Source organism: Macrotis lagotis, chromosome 7, assembly GCF_037893015.1.
Source record: "Macrotis lagotis isolate mMagLag1 chromosome 7, bilby.v1.9.chrom.fasta, whole genome shotgun sequence".
Taxonomy (NCBI): domain Eukaryota; kingdom Metazoa; phylum Chordata; class Mammalia; order Peramelemorphia; family Peramelidae; genus Macrotis; species Macrotis lagotis.
The window spans coordinates 48059718-48079971 of record NC_133664.1 but is presented as its reverse complement, the minus strand read 5'-3'; the positions used below and the strand labels follow the sequence as shown (position 1 = coordinate 48079971).

The 20254-nt window shown below is 40.0% G+C and overlaps 3 protein-coding genes across 4 annotated transcripts in view; 1 reads left to right on the top strand and 2 right to left on the bottom strand.

Moving 5' to 3' along the window:
* The window catches only part of LOC141492493 (peroxisomal ATPase PEX1-like), a 48314-nt gene extending 39694 nt beyond the window's left edge, over window positions 1-8620 (bottom strand). The window contains 1 exon segment of the mRNA XM_074192816.1: window positions 8445-8620. Within this exon segment, the coding sequence (XP_074048917.1) occupies window positions 8445-8576 (132 nt within the window). The 5' untranslated portion in view covers window positions 8577-8620.
* Window positions 8621-8795: 175 nt separating this feature from the next.
* On the top strand, window positions 8796-19252 carry LOC141492490 (RNA-binding protein 48-like). Its single transcript, XM_074192810.1, has 5 exons — window positions 8796-8936; window positions 10862-11052; window positions 13143-13288; window positions 14276-14859; window positions 19059-19252. The coding sequence occupies exons 1-5, from the start codon at window positions 8826-8828 to the stop codon at window positions 19143-19145; spliced, it is 1119 nt and encodes a 372-aa protein (XP_074048911.1). The 5' UTR covers window positions 8796-8825; the 3' UTR covers window positions 19146-19252.
* Window positions 19192-20254, bottom strand: part of LOC141492492 (calaxin-like) — a 30055-nt gene continuing 28992 nt past the window's right edge. For both annotated transcript variants that reach the window (XM_074192815.1, XM_074192814.1), the window contains one exon: window positions 19192-19496. In XM_074192815.1, the coding sequence (XP_074048916.1) occupies window positions 19437-19496 (60 nt within the window). In that variant the 3' untranslated portion in view covers window positions 19192-19436. The remainder of the gene's footprint in view (window positions 19497-20254) is intronic.

Genomic DNA, 20254 nt, shown 5'->3' with positions numbered 1-20254 from the left:
CAATCTTAAATGAGCCCTACAAGGACAGGTTTCTGTGGAGTTGAGCTGTGACCAGGTATCAAATGAGGATCCAGGCTTTTCTCCTTTATTTCCCTCTAAGGTCAGTCTCTGAAAGACAGAACTGACTCATGAAGTGGCCCCAGCCCTGAAGGGGCAGGCTCTGAAGTCTAGGGCAGACCCTCCCTGTCTTCCCCCACCCCACAACAAGGAGGCCTGATGCCATCAGCACTGAGGATGTCCCAGCTCATACAGAGATGCAGAGGGATTTCCTGATCAGACTGTCGGAGGTAGCTCAGTGAGGAGTTGAAGACTTCGAGCTTACCTCCTCGTTATATATCCATCTGTCTGGGTGGATTGTCAGTTGTCAAGGGAATTCCCTTGGAAGGTTTATTCAAAACTTTTAGGCTCTCCATGTCTTTTGGAGAAAACACAGACCATCAATTTATTGGTTGCTGGCTAACCTAATTATCTATGACCCAGAAACTCTGACTCTCAAGGTTTTTTCCCCTTTGTCATATTCTCTAGAATGGTTGGATTAATTCACTACTCTCCCAACATTTCATTAATATGCCTGTTTTCCTTTATTCCCTCCTACATGTCATTTCTGATAGGTTTGAGGAGGTCATTTCTTTTTTTAGATTTATCAAGGCAATGGGGTTAAGTGGCTTGCCCAAGGCCACACAGCTAGGTAATTATTAAGTGTCTGAGGTCAGATTTGAACCCAGGTACTCCTGATTCCAAGGCCCAGTGCTCTATCCACTGTACCACCTAGCTGCCCCGAGGAGGTCATTTCTTTTAATTTGTCTTTTTCCTAATTGATAGTGATTTAGAACATTTTTTCAATTGACTATAGCTTTTATTTCTTTTTTCTGAAAACTCCCTGTTCATATCCTTTGTCAATTGGGAAATGGCTCTTAGTTTTTATAAATCTGACTCACTTTTCTATGTTTGAGAAATAAGGCCTTTATCAGAGAAGTTTCTAAAGTTTTTTTTTAATTACTTCACTGTCTATAGTACCTTTTTAGCAAAATGTAGTATCCCTGATGGTCACTTTTATTTATATTTATTTTTCTTTTGCTTTGTCTGAGATCATGATTATCCCTGCTTTTTTTCTATTTCATCTGAAGCATAAGATTATGTAAATCATTTATTTTAACTCTCTACATATCTTTATGTTTCTCATACATATGGATTGTTTTCTAATCCATTTGACTATCTGCTTCCATTTTATAGATTAGTTCATCCTACTCATGTTCATAGTTATTATTATTGTGTATTTCTCTCCATCCTGTTTATCTTTCCTCTTTTTATTCTGCCCTTCCTAAAAAAGTTTGTTTTACTTCTGACTACTGCTTCCCTCTCTTTTATCATTTATCATTTTCTCCTCTCTCATATCTCTTATCTCCTTCCCCTTATTTCCCTTTGGGTAAGAAAGATTTAAATCCCCTTCTGAGTGTGAGTGTGTGTGTGTGCGTAAACATATGGATATGTACATATACATATACATATAATTTTCATCCTCTTTGAACTAATTCTGAAGAGAATGAGGTTCAAGCATTATCCACTCCACCCCTATTTTCCTCTTCACTATAAAATCTCTTTCTTACACAACTCTTTTACGTGAGAAAAATTTTCCCATTCTACCTCTTTCTTCTCCCTTTTCCCAGGGCAGAACTCTTTCTCACCCCTACTTTTTTTTTTGAGATTATCCCAACATAATCAACATGATCTTTGTAGACTTTTCTAACTGCTCTAATAGTGATAAAAGTTCTTAGGAGCTACAAAGTATCATGGTTCCAGATAAGAATGTAATCAGTTTAACTTTACTGAGTCTCTTATGACTTACTTTTTCATATTTATATTTGAATGTCATATTTTCTAGTCAGCTGTTCTTTTCCCTATGAATGCTTAAATATACATTTCTCCCCTGAAGGTTTGTTTATTACTCAGTTTTGCTGGATAAGTTATTCTTGGTTCTAACATTAGCTCCTTTGCATTCTGGAATATCATATTCTAAATCTTCTGATTCTTTAAGATGGAAGTTGCTCATGGGGATAATGATCAACCTTGATGGACTTGCTCATCCCATCATTGCAATAATCAGAGACAATTTTGGGCTGTCTGCAATGGAGAATACCATCTGTATCCACATAAAGAACTGTGGAGTTTGAACAAAGTTCAAGGACTATTCCCTTTAATTTAGAAAAAAAACCATCTTATTATCTGATCTTGTTATATCTCTTATACTTTTTGTTTCTTCCTTAAGGCTATGATTTCTCTCTCATCACACTCAATTTGGATCAATGTACAACAAGGAAACAAAGTAAAGACCGACAAATTGCTTTCTGTGGGGGGGTGGGGGGAGGGAAGATTGGGGGAAAAATTGTAAAACTCAAATAAAATCTTTAATAAAAAAAGGTGGATGTTGCTAACTCTTGTGTTAATTTAACTGTGGATCCACAATATCTGAATTATTTATTTGTTTGCAATATTTTCTCTTTAACCTAGAAGTTCTCAAATTTGGCAATGATATTCTGGGAGCTTTCATATTGTGTTATTTTTCAGGAGGTGGTGGATGATTTTTTTTTCATTTCTATTTTGCCCTCTGGTTCTAGAATACCACTGCAGTTTTCCTCAATAACTTCTTGAATTATTATGTGCAGGCTTGTTTTTGATCATGGCTTTCAGGTAGTCCAAAAATTCTTAAATTGACTCTCCTTCATCTGTTTCCAAGGTCAGCTATTTTTTTCCAATGGGATATTTCACATCTTCTATTTTTTTCATTCTTTCATTTTTGAAGTTTCATGAAGTCATTAAGTAAGTTCTTTTTTTTTTTGATCAGGGCTTTCAAGTAGTCCAAAAATTCTTAAATCATCTCTCCTTGATCTGTTTCCTAGGTCAGTTATTTTTCCAATGGGATATTTCACATTTTCTTCTATTTTTTATTTTCTTTTTTTTTTTAGGTTTTTGCAAGGCAAATGGGGTTAAGTGGCTTGCCCAAGGCCATACAGCTAAGTAATTATTAAGTGTCTGAGGCTGGATTTGAACTCAGGTACTCCTGAATCCAGGGCCAGTGCTCTATCCACTGTGCCACCTAGCTGCTCCCATTTTTTCATTCTTTAAATCTCATGAAATCATGCTCCACTTGCCCAATTCCAATTTTGAAGCAATTATTTTCTACAGTGAGCTTTTCTACCCCTTTTTTTCCAATTCTTTCCTTCAGTGAATTTTTGTGATTCTTTAACCATTAGGTCCATTCCATCTTTTAATGTTATTTTCTTCATTATTTTTGGTGCCTTCTTTACCAAGTAGTTCTCAACTCATAATTTTCTTGTATCACTTTCATTTCTTTTCTCAAATTTTCTTCCATCACACTTATCTCCTTCTTGAACCAATTCAGGATTCTTTCCAGCCTTGGACCTTTGAGGTTTTGCTTGTAGTTGTTTTTATCTTACTCTCTTCTTCTAAGTATATGTCTTGGTCTTTCCAGTAAGTGACACAGCTTCTTGAGATTATGTTCTTTTTTTTTTATAAAGTACAATATTTTGTCAGTCTATTTCTTGACTTTTTACTTTATGGTAAAGATGGGTGCTCACCTGGTGGAGGGGAGGCACTGTTTCCAAAGCTAGTTTGGGGCAGGGAGGGGAGGAGATCCTGTAAATTTTCAGGATTTCCAAGATGGTGTTATCTTGGAAGAGGTGTGGTCACTGCTCTTCTGGAGTGTGCTGTGGTCTTTATCTAGTAAGAAATCCTGTTCCCCTGCAACTGGAAGTACTTCTCTTGAGTTTGGAACAGTGACCAAATATCCTGCTCTCCTGTGGCATCAAATCTTAGTATTCCTCTTGACCCTGTGAATAGTGACCAAGGCTTCTGCTCTCTTGTGACCAATCACAAGAGTTCCTCTACCTGGATCTACATCCTAGAACTGCTTTTGGAAATTAAGAGTTGCCTATCAGTGCAAGTTGCATCCAGTGACAGCAAAAAATCCCCTCTAAATGCTCTCTGATCAATTGTTTCATTCCTTACTACCTCAAGGTTGAGAGCTCCTGAAGCTTCTGCTGCTGCTGTGGCAGCCCCCTACAGGGTCTGTCAATAGTGCTCCTACTGCAGGCACTGGCTGGCTCACCCCAGTAATAGAGGCCTCTTCTGTGAACCTCCAAAGCTGTCTTTGACTGAAAAAAACGTCTCTTGATTTAAGGAGTTAAAGTTGTTTGGAAGGGAATTATGGGAGTTCAGCTGGGTCCTGGATTATACTCTGCTGTCCTGGCTCCCCCTAGTATGATTCTTTCTAACTAGTCATATAATTGCAGCTTGGGAAAGGGGTCTTTCAATAAATGACTCACACAGATTTAGTCTGACAATTTCAGTATTAGTCATAGATTTATTCAGCAGTATCAAAAAATAGGTACAAATAATAGATGTCTTTCTTTTTCTAGGACAAATTTTGAAGACTATTTTGCCCTATTGGTAGCATAAATATCAATTTTATGCTTTAAAAATACTGTGTAGATTTAAATCATCTATTTAGATTTTTCTAATCAATCACAAATGCTTTCAATTCATAATTCTTTATAAAAAGATTATATTCATTTGCTATGGTTTGTTTTATTTTCAACTTAAAACAGTCAAGGTTTTGGCTTAGGATTTTATTCCAACCTTTTCCTTGGAATCACTCTCTTCAGTTCAGATTTCTATTTCAACCTTTCCTTTCTTCCCTGTTCACACCTTCATTCCTCTCTCAGCTCTGCTGATACTCTAGTCTTTCTTCTCCACCATGCCCCAGTAGCCTCCTCACTTGGAAAGAGTTTTCAAGAGAAAGGTTGGAATTATAAAAATAAAGTAAATAAGATTCTGTAAGGTATAATAGCAACGATAAAAGGATGTACAATGAAAGAGAGAATTTCAGAATGCGAAACAAACTTGGGAAGTTGTGCTTTTCAAAATCAGTATCCTCATTTTCCCCCTTTCCTTACTACTGCAAATGAGAGCAGCAGGTCCAGTCATTATCTTTATCCTTTTTTTTTTGGTTTTTGCAAGGCAATGGGGTTAAGTGACTTGCCCAAGATCACACAGCTAGATAATTATTAAGTGCCAGAAGCCGGATTCGACAGTCATTATCTTCAAATAGAACAATGAAGCCAAACTTCAAGAAAAAAATAAAACTCCATTAGGGAAAGGAAGTTCTCCAATCTGTTGTCAGGACTTATCATTTCTACTTCTACACTATTTTCCTTCAATGTCCCCTCTTCTCTACTTTCAGTCACCCCTTAGGTGCAGATCTTCATTACCTCCCACCTGAGCAGTGGCAATACCCTTCTGGCTGATCTCCCTGACTCAAAATTTCTCCCCACTCTAGTTCATCCTGATTTACCTAAAGTGCAAGACTGATCATATCCACAGGACTTTACCTCTCTCACCCCTCCTCAAACTCCTTTCACACCTATATACACTCAATAAAGTCCTTGCAAAATGCAAGATCAATATTCAGGTGAGCTCTGTATTTACTTTTTTTTTCTCTTTAGGTTTTTGCAAGGCAAACGGGGTTAAGTGGCTTGCCCAAGGCCACACAGCTAGGTAATTATCAAGTGTCTGAGACCAGATTTGAAACCAGGTACTCCCGACTCCAGGGCCGGTGCTTTATCCACTATGCCACCTAGCCACCCCTGAGGTCTGTATTTAAAATGTGGTAACAATGGTTCTCCAATCTACTTCCTGCAATCACTCACCCTATCACATTCATGATTAAATACAAGCTCTTCTGTTTGGCTGTTAAAGTCCTTTACAACCAGGTTCTTTCTTACGATTCATCTTCTTACACTTTATCACCCTCCCCAGAATCATCCAGTGATCCTAGCCTGCTTACAGCCTTTTGAACATTCCATCTCCTGATTACATGCTTCCAATGGCTCTATCCCTATGCCTGGAACACTATCTCCTCTTCACCTCTAACTCCATGTTGTCTCCATTAGAATGTGATACACCTGGTATTAGCATAGTGCCTGGTACATATTGTTTAAAAATATGCTTACTGGTCATATGGACTATGACTTCTGGAAATCCCTAAATGGTTCTTTCCAGTCTTAGGAATGCTAGGAAAGGAAGCCAAGATGAGGACCTTTGTAATAAGCTTCTACTTATTTCTAATAAGATAGATTTAGAGTAAGAAGAAATCCTAGAGGTTATCTAGTTCAACACCCCACCCTATAACCCCCACTACTTTTTTTAACGTTTTGCAAGACAATGGAGTTAATTAAGTGGCTTGTCCAAGGCCACACAGCTAGGTAATTATTAACTGTTGGAGGCTAGATTTGAACTCAGGTACTTCTGACTCCAGAAACTCAAAACCTTGCAAAAAATGATGGCTGAAAACTACTATTGCATGTAGTTGGAAAAAATAAATAAAATATTTTTTTAAAAAAAGAATATCAAGAGGTCCTGGGACTAAAAAGTTTCAGAATTCTTGTTACAGGCTATTAGGCAAAGACTGTTATCTTCATCTTTATATCTTTCACTGTCCTTCACTATAAGCAGCATTAAAATATGCAGAACTGAATGAATTTACTGTATGCTAAGATCTCACATAGGAGAGCTAAGGTTTCCTTCATCTATTCATCTTATTCTAATTCAATACTTCCATCCTAATTCCCAGGCTCGAGGCACCTTAACAGATTCTGAATTCAATCCATCCCACCTGTCCTAAGGAGTACATTTATACTGCCAGTATACCTACATCCTCATAGCAAATTTTAGATACTTAAATAACAAAAATCACAAAATCTGAGAATAAAAGAAACCAGGGAAGCCAGTAGTCTAATCAAGACCTAGAAAGAAATCTTCTCTACAATATCCCAACAATGATTTATCTGAAGAATTACAATGAAAGGGGACCTGCTACTTCCCCAAAAGGGGAACTAATATTGGGAGTAATTTTCTTACATCAAAACTCATATTAGTATTGTCACCCTTCAAATGGAAGCTTTGAGATGTGGCTGGTGTTTATGTAATATGTGAGTGTATGTACACAAACATGCATATACACATATGTATACACACACTATGTATATATATATATATATATATATATATATATATATGTATACACACACACATATATTTATATTTTTTTCAAATGATTAACAAATGATTTAACCAGTCAGGTATAGCAGGATTAACTGAAGGGGATGATTAAGATGAAGGCTTCTTATATGATAACATTACTTGAGAGCACAACTGTTAACAAAATAAATTAGAAATTTCTGTTACAGTAAAAAAAAAGTGGATTTATTTGTATTAATATGAGAATATAAACATATATTAAATACAAGATTTGTTATATTTACATGAAATACAAGATAATAACACAACATGGGCAGCTAGGTGGCACAGGAAGTTCAGCTCCACTCACAGACACCAGTGGGCAAATGGCTTGTTGACCTCAGTTTCCTCATAGATTAAATGGTGAGCCTCTCCAGGACCTTTGCCCAGAAAACCCCAAATGGGGTGACGAAGAATAAACAGAACATGCTATAATAACATGTGAACTGCAGGATGCGAACATGCTATAATAACATGTGGGCTGCAGGATCCAAACATGCTACTATAATATGTAGGCTGCAGGATGTGAACATGCTATAATAACATGTGAACTGCAGGATTCGAACATGCTATAATAACATGTGAAGTGCAGGATGGGAACATGCTATAATAACATGTGGGCTGCAGGATCCAAACATGTAGGCTGCAGGATCCAAACATGCTATAATAACATGTGAGCCGCAGGGTCCAAACACTCTAACATGTGAACTGCCGGTTCGAACATGCTCTAACATGTGAACTGCCGGATTTCCAGTGTGCACGTGCTTGTATGTGGGTCTCTAGGTGCAAGGAGACACCATTTAAAGGGAACCTGTGTGTATATATACGTATATGTATATATACATACACACACATATGTGTGTATATATGTGTGTATTTCGGGTGGCGCAGTGGATAAAGCACCGGCCCTGGAGTCAGGAGTACCTGGGTTCAAAATCCGACCTCAAACACTTAATAAAGACCTAGCTGTGTGGCCTTGGCCAACCCCATTTGCCTTGCAAAAACCTAAAACCCTAAAAAAACCAATTCTTAAAAAGCACAAGTCCGCGTCGGGCGGGAGAAGGCCGCTCGGAGGCGCCCCGCGCCTGCGCGGCCCCCGCAGACGCCCCTTCCGCGGCCCCGCCGGCTGCCCGGGCCCAAGCTCTCGGCGCGGGGAGGGGGCTCCCGGGGGCGGCCCCGGCGGCGGCCCCGGCTCCAGCCCCGGCGGCGGCCCCGGCTCCAGCCCCGGCTCCAGCCCCGGCTCCAGCCCCGGCTCCAGCCCCGGCCGGGGCGCCGGGCAGGCCCGAGGCGGCAGCTGCCGGCCGCGGCCCCCGCGGCCCCGCGGTGGGGGGGCTGCCCGAGCGCGTTACCTGCTGGAGGTGCAGCTGGGCCGCGAGCGCCCGCGGCAGGTGCAGGAAGCAGTCGCGGACGTGGGAGAAGGCGACGGTGACGGCCGCGCCGCCCCCAGCCGCGGAGCCCTCGAGGCGGCCGCTGCCCCACATCGCGAGCGAGCCAGCGGGCCGGACCGGACCGGACAGGACCGGGCCGAGCCGAGCCGAGCCGCGTCGCGCGAGAGCAGCCGCGCGCCGAGAGGACCGCAGGACCCGGCCCGCCTCCCCTCCGCTGCGTCAACGAGCGTCATCGGCGCTCCAGCCAATCCCGGGCCGGCGCCTCCCGCCGCGTCCTCTGATTGGACGGAAGGGATCGAGGCCGACCGGAAGCCCCCCTGGGAGGGGGCCGAGGCGCCCGGCATGGCGGAGGGCGGAGGGGAGCTGGGGGGCTACTACCCCCACCACGCGCAGCGGCCTGTCTGTGACTCGCGAGCCAAGTATCGGGAGGGCCGCAGGCCCCGCGCCGTGAAGGTGAGGAAGCAGCGGGGCGGCCCGCGGACCCGGACGGGGCCCCGCGGGAATGAGAGCCCAGGCCCTCCGCCTTGTCCGGTTTCCCTCTATGTTTGCGATCGCTCGGAAGAGGAGGAGGAGGAGGAGGAGGAGGAGGAGGAGGAGGAAGGTCCCGGGAAAACCTTCGGGTTGTAATTCCTCGGGTTCCAGGGCTCCGATGCACCCATTCATTCTTTCAGCATTTCTTTTTTTTCCCAAGGAAATGGGGGTTAAGCGGCTTGCCCAAGGCCAAGGCCACACAGCTAGGTCCTCCTGGCTCCAGGGCCGGTGCTCCATCCACTGCGCCGCCTAGCCGCCCCCTCATTCAGCTTTTCAAATGAAGGAAATTACCCTGAATCTAGCATAAATTAAAATTCACCGATTAACAATCCCCATCGTAAATCTCCAGTCTAAAGATAAGTGTGTGTAGCCTTTTCCCTGTTATACTAACCTCTGGTTCTGAAAACATTTTGAGTCATTTTCAGAATAACGTTTTGTTGCTACTTTTCAGTTACAGGTTAGTTTAAAAAAATAAAGATGTCATTGATTTTCTCCACCCGAGTTCACAGAATCTCTAAAACCCATCCCAGGGAGACTAAGAAGCTTTGTGTTCAAACAGTTAAGAGTTCTATAACTCTATAAGTGGAGCCTGGTTTATTGGTGTAGCAGAACATCACATTGGAAAGCAGGATGCCCAAGCTTACTAAGACAGTCATTATTATGAGACCCAAAACCTTCCTTGAGTTTCCTCTTCTGTAAGATGAAGCAATGACTGGATAGATTCTAAAATCTCTATATCCTCAAAAGACTGAAAATAATTACAACGGTTTTATATCTCCTTTGATTTTAAATGGCTGGCCTGGATTTATGCCAGATGAATAATAAAGCATCTTGAATCTATGCTTCTTTGTTCTTACATACATCACAGTGTTATCAGTGAGAAAGCTACATTTTTTCAAATTAAAGATTTTATTTATTTTGAATTTTACAATTTTTCCCTTTATCTTAGAGGAAGCTACATTTTAAAACACAATGTCGTAACTGTTCAAAACATAGTAATTTGAAAATTACTTTCAAGGTTGAACTCTGGCTTGATTAGGCCTTATCATGAGAATTTTTAGGTGCTATATGAGGAAAAAGATTTGAACTACATCTATTGAGATAGTGAAGGAACTGGATGTTATGTTACTGAAGGATTGACCAAAAACACTGAAGACACCCTGAATAAGAGAAGATTGGTGGGTGGCTACGTGGCACAGTGGATAAAGCACCAGCCCTGGAGTCAGGAGTACCTGGGTTCAAATCCCATCTCAAACACTTAATAATTACTTAGTCATATAGCCTTGGGGCAAGCCACTTTAACCCCATTGCCTTGCAAAAACCTAAAAAAGAAAAGATTGGAAGGGAGAAGATGACAGACAAGAGTGATATGATATTGGAAACAAAGTAAAGACTGATAGATTGATTTTCATGGGGGGTTGGGGGAGGGAAGTAAGATGGGGGGAAAAATGTAAAACTCAATATCTTTAATAAAAAAAAAAGAGTGATATGATAGCTGTTTTCCACTACTTCAAGACCTGCTACCATTTGGGGGAGAAATTGCTGATGCCAAAGGGCAGACTGAGGAGCAATGGGTAGAAATAAGAGGCAGATTTTAGTTCCCTATAAGGAGAATTTTCCTAACAACCCCATCTTAAAGTGAGGTGATTTGCCTCAGAAAAATGAGTTCCCCATAGCTATAGGTCTTAGAGATTGGAAGAGGTGCTATAGAGGTGATTCCTACTTTGGTTTGGATTGGGCCAGATGACTTCTTGAGTTTTCTAACTTACAGATTCTGTGATAAATATAAGAGGCATTTTTATTCAAGTATCTGTGAAAAAACATTAATGCATCTATATTTCCTTTAGGTTTATACAGTCAATTTGGAATCTCGGTACTTACTGGTTCAAGGAGTTCCTGCAGTGGGTGTCATGAAGGAGTTGATTGAGCAATTTGCTTTATTTGGTGCTATTGAACAATATAATGCTCTAGATGAATATCCAGCAGAAGAATTTACAGAAGTGTATCTAATTAAATTCCAAAAATTACAAAGTGCAAGGTAATGTGGATGCCCAACACATTTCTCTTTTTATGATCACTCTAAACCAAGATTTAGCTTTAGTCACACCTAGATTTCAAAAAAAATCTGTACTTTTTGACCCAGTTTGATTGGTTTCTCTCACATAGCTCCCTCTGTTCCATAGGGAGCTCCTCCTTTCACCCATTCTAGGACCTTCTGCTACTTTGTATAATCTACTTATTTCACATAGATACTCTGTCTCAGTGCTCTGCCTAGAGTGGGTGCTAAATAAATATTGATGATTGTTCAGATATAGTGCAAGTTTCTTGAGAGCAGGAACCTGGTTTTCTACCACTTTTACATTCCCCCCTGCTCGCACTACCCCCAGAGCCATCCTGATTCATATCTGACCACTAGACCCAGATGGCTCCAAAGGAGAAAGCGAGACTGGTGATTTAGCATAGCACCCCTCACGCCAATTCATTTGTATGTTGTAGCATCTCCTTCTGATGTCATGGTCCTCTTCAAGATCACTTCCCTGATGGTCATCTTTGAGAACAAAGGACAAGTGACAATAATAATATTACCCCCCTATCATTGGATCATAAATTTAGAGTTGGAGTGCCACTCAAAAGCCACCTGGTCCATCTCTGTAATTTTAAGAATAGGAAACTATATCCCTGGGAAATTGAGAGATTTATCCAAGGATAAAATGGTAGCTAGGTGGTGCAATGGATAGAACACTAAACTTGGAGTTAAGAGGACCTAAGTTCAAATTTGACCTCAGACACTTAATAGCTGAGTGACCCTGGGCAAGTCTCTAATCCTTGTGTGCTTCCCTTCCTCTTTGTTAAGATGAAACAGTGGCAAAACTGCTTCAGGATCTTTGCTAAACAAACTCCAGATCACAGAAATTTGGACATGACTAAAACGACTCAATAGAGTTAATACAGAGGACTTGACCCAAGTACTCTGGCTCCAAAGCCCACATTTCCACTACACCGTGCTCCTCCCAAGTACACACTGTTTTGTTCACTATTCCATCTCTCACCTTCATAGTCTTCCATGTCTGGGCTGCCCTGCTCTCTTCATCTCTGTTTCTTCAGACTCCTAGTTTCTGTCCAGATATTCCTCAAGTACCATCTCATAGATTAGGTCTTTCTTTGTCTCCCTACTGGTTGTTTCCTGCTGATCCTCCTGATATTTTGTATATACTTTATATTACCTGCATATGTATTATGTCTTTACATCACCCTTCCCATGCCTTCCTCCAACCCCTTGAGGACAGAAACTTTAGTTTTTGATTCTGGATCTATCCCCAGTGCTTGGACATAGTAAGCACTTAATAAATGTTGAATTTAAAATGATATGATACAAGTGGGTATGGCAAGTCACTTAGCTTAGTGTGTTAACACATGATGCTAAGAAAAGGAAGTGGAGATATTCATGGTGTAGTTTGGAAGAAGGCCATCAGAGTCAATGGACCCAGGCTTGAACTCTTTGTAAAATGAGATTTGGAGTCGATAGGGTCCCTAAAGTTCTCTTCAGCTCTAAATCTTCTATTGTATGATCTGAATTCATTACTTTCTTGTCCCTCATGTGGACCATTTAGCTTGTTTCAGACCACAGATTGTACCTTAAGTCTGTCTCGCTGTGTTTATATGTGCCATTGTACTCTCTGTCTTCAAGAAAGACAGAGAGATTGTGAAAGGTTCATTGCCAACCCAGCATGCTTGGAAAAACAACTTCAAGCCTTCTTATCAGTTGGATCTAACTATGACTTCATGGACCATACCATTCCAGGCCTTTGTATCCTCCACCATCTCCTGAAATCTCTCCACACTCATGTTTATTGCTTCTATGATACTAACCATTCAACTTATCCTCTAGTGTCCCCTTTTTCTTTTTTCCTTAAATCTTTTCCAAGATCAATAATTGATCCTAGGTTAACCCACAGGTGCTACATCTTTATTTAGGAGCATGCATATTTAACATGAGGATCATTCAGAAACTAGGGAATTGAAGAATCTCAAAAGTTTGCTTTTGTCAGTGCATTTTAAGCTATTTGGTTATGTTGTCATTTTGAGTGAACCTGGATTAATAGACTGTATTCTCTCATTTCTGTTTAGGATAGCCAAACGAAAATTGGATGAGCGGGGTTTTTTTGGTGGTTTACTTCATGTGTGCTATGCTCCAGAATTTGAAACAGTACAAGAAACCAGAGATAAACTACAGGAGAGGCGACGATATATAGCAAGAACAACTGGGGCTAAAGGTGTGCAAATCATGATCTCATTATTTTTACTTTTTTTTATAATAGCTTGAGTCAGTGAATGCTGATTTTATAATAGCTTGAGTCCTGTTCATTGGGTAGGTATGTTAGCTTTGCCTGGCAACTAACTGCATTCTAGATGCCCCACTTGAGGTTCTTGCTTGACCTCCCCAGTTGCTTTGAGTAGAATCAAGGGTTTCTGAGTGAGCAGGATAGATTGATTGTCTCCTGAAAAGAGCAGCCAGAATTAGGGTTCTGGTGATGTTTTTCTAGAAATCATCTTTAGTTTATCCCTTTTCTTCAAACTCAATGAGTTGTCCAAGTCTTAACTTCCACAATTTTATCTTGCCACACCCCTCCCTCATTCCTCTTCCATGGACTATTATAAAACAACTAAACTGGTTTTTTACCTTTACTTTCTTTGCCTTCTAATCCATCCTTCATATAAATGCTAAAATAATAACATGCCTGGTACACAGTTCTGATGTGAATTTTTTAGCCTGGGATTTCATGCCCTCTGAAATATGACCTTATTTCACATTCTTCTCCTTCATTGAAATTGAAATATTGGCTATTTCTAGATTGAAATTCTAGCAGATTGAAATATTGGCTATTTCTAGATCTATTTCTACATTTCCCAGCTTCTCTATATCTGCTCAGGCTAAAGTTCCTTGCCTGGGAATACATACTTTGCTCACCCTTGATTGACAAAATCCTTTTCTTTCTTTAAGACTCCCAGACAGGTGTCACCAATTCCATGAAGCCTTCCCTAGTTGAAAGTGGTCTTTCCCTCTTCATGTCTTCCTGGAGCAGTTTGCTTGACTTCTTTCCCTCAAACTTATGAATGAAGGGGAAGTATGTACTAGACCATTAGAATATGTCTATGATAAAATCATCTGTTATTTTCTTGCAGTTCATAAAAATCATATAATGCATGTTTTTCAAAATTACTACAATAATTAACTCTAATTTTTTCTTTTAAAACTTTAGAAGATAAAATCCAACCACTAACAAAGAAAAAACTGTATACAGAACATGGAGTTACAAAAGATCTCAGAAAAGACTTTCAATCAAAGACATCTGAATTTTGTGCGACCCCTTCAAACACTTCTTCTGAAAATCCATGGAATTGTCAATCTAACTGCCAGAATTCAATCCCATCTCTTGTTTCCTCCAAATATACAGTCTTCCAATCAGGAGAGCTCTTAGAAGGAACACTGATCTCCCCTCAGCATGACAGTAACTCTAACAAAGTCAAGTCAAATTATAATCAGAATAACTCTTTAATACAGAGTATAGAGATGGAAATGCCTAAAACTTCAGTAGACTATCTTGGATCCCCAAGGATTACTCCCTCTAATAATGGGATTGCTAGATTCATGCCTCGAACAACTCAGCTGCAGGAAAGAAAGCGGAGAAGAGAAGAAGACCGTAAACTTGAAACTTTTCTTGAAACAAACCCAAGAAATAAAGAGGTTATTATTGGGCCACAGCTACCAGAAATCCCCAAAGTGGATATGGAAGATGAATCTTTAAATATGTCAGCTACTTTAATCCGGAATAAACTTAAAGAGGTATGTATATTTTTGCAAGCTACTTTGAAAGACTTTCATTTGTTAAGCCTTTAGAGCAACTCAGTAGAGTATCATCTATGACTTTTAATAAGCTATTGTTATTCACTTTTTATTTTTGTGGAATGTTTCTCTCTAAACCATATTGATTCATAACAAAATAATCCAATTTAAGACTGAAATAGTTTTGCTTTTATGTTAATCCTTGCTTTAAAAAACATTGGTGTGATTATTTTACTATTTAGTAATAAACTTAAAGAACATTTTAAGAAATGACTTTACTCCAAAATTCAGCTTTTTTATTTTAATTTGTATGTTACTTCTAGACTCTTGAAAAAAGGGAGAAGAGGCCATATAATAAAAACATAGCTCTAAATAATGGGCCTATAGTACAGATTTTTAGAATTCTTTCTCATTTACCCTTTTAATCTTTCTTAAGCATTAGGGTTAGATTAGCAATCTCTGTATTTCTTAGCCAATATTAGCGTAGGGAAAATGATCAAACTTCCATTTTGTTTTGCTTGAACTACTTATCCAGGTTTCTTCCCAGCTGTCTATAAGAATCCCCATATTTCCCCCATCCTTAAAAAAAAAAACTTTCTCAAACCCTCCCCTCCTTTCACACCATCATTTTCCCCCTGTACTTTCAGAGCCAAACTCCTGGAAACAACTATATTTATTGCCTCCAATATTTCCCCACCTCCTTATTTTCAGCCCTGTGCAATCTGACTTTTGTTTCCACCTAAAATTTTTAAATTTCAAAGTCACCATTGATCTCCTGGTATTTTCTCAATTCTAATCCTTCTTGACTTCTTTTGCAGACTTTGAAACTGACCACTAGGAGGGGATATTATTCTGATTGCTAGCCACAGGATTTCCTCTTATCTGCCCTGCTTACCCCTGTCTTCCTGGTTGAATCATCTATGTTCTATTACCAAGTTGAAGTGGAAATCCCAAGAGGCATGTGCTCTCGAACTTGCTCATACAGACACACACTCACACACTCTCCCTCCTCTCTTCCTTCCCTTCTTTCAGTTAACAAGCCTTAAGCACCTATGGTATTCCAGTGCTCCACTGGCCTCTCGGGATACAAAGGCAGGGAAACAATCGCTGACCTCTAGAAGTTTAGGTTCTGCTAGAAGAAACAAAACTGTGCAGTATGAGTAAAAAGTAAATAGTTCCCTAGGAACCAACTCATCATGTTGAAGATGATGCTTGAGGTGACTTTTGAAGGAAAATTGGGATTGAGAAGCCAAGGAGGACATGGGGCAACCAATAACAAGACATGGCAGCTGTGAAGGCTGGATTGGAGTAGAGAGATTTTGGAGGTAGAGAGGACAACCTGGAGACTAGCAATGACTCATTCAGAGTTTATCAGGGCCTTGACAGGCATTGATCACCACCCAAGGTGGGGACACAGACAAAGGCAAGAGCTATTGTAGGGGCAGAATCAACAAGACTTGTTGATGAGCCCATGAGTTTTGACTCTAGATGACTAGAACAAGAGTGGTGTGTTGGACAGGAAGGGTGAAATGTGGAAGCGTGGGGTCTTGAAAGATGATGAGTTTTGTTTCAATAACAGTGACTGCAGATTTCCTCTCTGTCTTGATGAGCTTTTTCATCTTCTGTGGAAGCAGTTGGCATCACTCTGCTCCTGCCTTTCTAAACTTTATCTAGGCCTAGATAGCTCTACCCGAATGTCCCATAGCTATCTCAAACTGAGCATGTTCAAAATAAAACTCCCTTTTGTTTTCCTGAGACCGTGCTTTAATCTTAATTTCCCTATTGCTGTCCTTCTATCATCTGAGTTCACAATCCCAGGGTCATTCTTAACTGTCTCATAGGCAGCAACTTGCTAAATAATACAGACCTCTTGTGGGATTCCAGGCCCAGTGCTCTCTCAGTTTCTGACTAAAGAAGAGCAGATGCCCCTGTTTAGAATCCACAGAAGTAAAGTTGACAGTTCCTAGGAAATTCTAAACCATATGATTTATAAAATTCAATTTTATTTTCAGATCCACCTTCTTACTTCCCTCTGCTCCTTCCCTATTTCATTGAAAATGCAAAAAAAAAGCCCAACCCCAAACTTTTACATATAGTCAAGCAAAACAAATTCCCATGTTGGCCATGTCAAAAAAAAAGATATGCCTCTATTTTGAGTCCATCATCTCTCTCTGGAGTTGAGGGTTTCCTACTCCTTGTTGAGTTTTTGGGAATTGTGGTTGGTCATTGTGTTAATCAGTGCTCCTAAGTCTTTTAGAGTTGTTTTTACATTGTTGTTCCTGTAAAAAATGTTCAGGTTCTGCTCACTTCACTTTGCCCCAGTAAAGCATACTTTGATCCCAAAGAGAGGATTGCATTATCAAGAACTGGTAGCCCAGTTCCAAACTAAATACATTTCTTTTTTTGATGGGATTTTGTTGGTAGGTCCAGAATGCCATAGACATCATTTATTTAGATTTTAGAAAACTATTTGATCAAACCTTTTGATGCTATTGTGAACAAGATGGAGAGAGAGAGAGAAAGGCAGGTTAGTCAGTGGCTGAGTGAGGTGGGTTTACAATTTGATGAATGACTAGACCCACAGAAAAACGACTAATGGTTCTGTTACCTTCTGAGGCCTGTGCTTGACCTCTTCATCATGGGCTTGGATACAGGGCCTGCCATGCTCCTTAAATGTGCAGGTAAGGTAGGAAGGAATCCATTGGATTAGTCAGGGGTCCCTCCAAAATGCTAGCAGTCTGAGATGTCAGACTGAATCTAATGAGAGAAAATTGAATGGAAATAAATGTAATACACACTTAGGTTTAAAAAGTCAACTTTTTAGCATCAGATAGTTCATCCAAAAAAAATCTGAGGATGTTGGTGGACTGCAGATCAATGTAAGCAATAGATATGGAACTGGAATGGACAGTAGAGTTCAACCTAACCATTTTACAGATAAGGAAACTGAGACTCTGGAAAAATATATGATTTGCCCAAAGTCATGGCAGTAAGTGGCTCAGTCAGATTTGAACCCAGGTCCCTTGACTTAAGTATTCCCCAGTCACTCCCCAGGCAATACTCTATTCTTTATGTCACATTGCTTCCCTGTAAAAGAGATGTAGTTGTCTAGGATTAGGAATGCTGTAGCCCCCCCCCCCCCCCCCCCCCCCCCCTGCATTCTACCCTAGTCAAAGCCCATTTGGAATGTTGTGTTCAGTTCTAGGGCCATTTTTTGGAAAGGACATTAAGGCAAAGACTGTCCACACAAGGGCGATGGAGCATGGAAAAGGGCTTTGAGATCTTGCTATATGAATCAGGTTGGATATTTAGACTGGAAGAGAAGACGTTATTGGGGAAAGAAAGTATTTGAAGGACTGTCATATGGAAGAGGTAGATATGCTCACAAGGATCTTAGGCTGCACAAGAAGGATAATGGGATGGTGTCTCTCCCTAGAAGTTTACAGGAACAAATGATTCTTTGATTAGTTTTTGGGCAAGATGACTTCTTGGTTCCTTCCCAACTCTGATCTGATAAAGCGATTTGCTTATGTTTCAGAATTGGACTTAGAAAGAAGGGGCAGCAACAGTAGAATAGTAGAATGAGTAGATTTATGAAATCACCTAGATAAAGAAAAGATGGGTAGGCAGTGTAATTTTTTTCTCTCTTAGATTTTCATCTATGTCCCCTCATCCTTTCACCTGTCCCTTGGTGGGTCTTTGTTCCTCTAAATATGCCAAACATGAAAATTTAGAACAAGCCAAGTCATACATAGAGAGAAGCTGAAGTTGATCTTAGTGATCTTCAATGAACAAAATGACTTTACTGTTAATAGAATTCACAAATATTTCCTCCATTTCCTCTCCCCCCCGCCCCCAATTTCCAGTTCTCCCATCTGTTTCTCTAGCAGGAGCACTAGAAGTAGCACCAATGGTTTAGGTAGGGGATCTGCCAGTAAGAAAATGTTCTCTATTTTGGCCTCAAATAGATTTCTCTGAAACTTGAGAAGGAAATGTTTTCCATCTCATTATGGGCTAACAGTGTTACTTTGAACCTATTTCTGTTCTTTGAAGTCAAATCAACCTTCCCCCAAAATGTGTGCTAGAGAGAGGCCTGACTGGAGTTGTCTTTACTGAATATCCCTCCTAGTACTTTATTAATGTGTACTAGATAACGAAAGGAGGAAGAAAATAATTTTTGATGATTTTTTTTTAACTAGGTAATTTCTTCCCAACAAAAAGCTTCAGAGGACAAGCTGGAAGATACATGTAGAAGTCACCCATTAAAACAAAGAAGAAGAATATAGAAGACTATAGATCGCATATTTAAATTTATAACTTTTAATACTCTTACTAAATGTTTATCCTTTGAACATTAAATAAATTATTCAATCTCATCTTGAAAATTAGTCCTTTTTGTATTTGTATAAATGTCTTATTTTGATATTTATATTTAAATTATAAACAATCCATTGCTTCTGCCTCAAAATAACAGATCACTTCACATGTATAAATGTCTGGTATGATTCATAATATAGCCAGAATTTAAAGCAGCCAGGATCCATTTCTGATTCCCTTTACAAATAGGATTCAGCTATTCACAGTTGAAATTCAGTGTTTAGGTCTTTGAATGCCAGAATTTCAAATTCAAGACACTTCTGGAAAACAAAATAGGCCATAATTGAATGTGTTAGGAAATACATTGTTGCAGTATAGTTCAATTACATCTCTAACAAGTGACTTATTGAATTTTGCTGAATTTCTAATTTGCTAAAAGTTTAACTTCTCCCACTTTCCCTTGTATCCAAACCTAGTTTAGAGAGAATAAAGGCTTGAGAAGCTAACTGGAAAGAAGCTGGTGGTGTCTATATGGAGGAGAGGCCGTTTAAAAGGCATCTTTAGGATAAGTCTTAGCTTCTAGCTTTCTCACCCAATCATCCCCATCCTCTTTTTAACTTTGAGGTACTTGTTTTGGCTGTGAGGCAATCCCCCTGGCAGGTGGACACTAGCCAGAGGCACAGAGAGGTTGGGAGACTTGCCTGCTCCTACAGTCACCATGTGTCAGAGACTGGACATAGGTCTTAGGAGCTCCATGTGAAGCTTTTTGCTCACAGTGCCTTCCTCTTAGTTACTTGTATCCCTTGATACTTGCCCCGAAACAGAATGTTATCACCCTGCATTCTTTCCCCCATTTCCTAGAATAGTATCTTGAACATCAAAGGGACTGAATGAATACTTGTTAAATTGAATCTATTTTTCTCAAAGGGGATTTTTTTTTTGCACAGAATGGAGCTTATACCCTTCCATAGGTTAACTCATGTTCCTTGAGAGGAGGCTCTACATAGGAGTGGAGTAAAAACCTCTGGCCACTGTATTTAATGCAAAGAACCAGTGGCCTTGGTGGAAGGAAGTGGTC

What these genes read in the sequence shown, in the direction of transcription:
- LOC141492490 (XM_074192810.1), top strand. Translation starts at nt 8,826, where the DNA reads ATGGCGGAGGGCGGAGGGGAGCTGGGGGGCTACTACCCCCACCACGCG. An exon ending in GCAGGCCCCGCGCCGTGAAG is followed by an intron (nt 8,937 to 10,861) that starts GTGAGGAAGCAG and finishes TATTTCCTTTAG; the next exon opens with GTTTATACAGTCAATTTGGA. An exon ending in AAGAACAACTGGGGCTAAAG is followed by an intron (nt 13,289 to 14,275) that starts GTGTGCAAATCA and finishes TTAAAACTTTAG; the next exon opens with AAGATAAAATCCAACCACTA.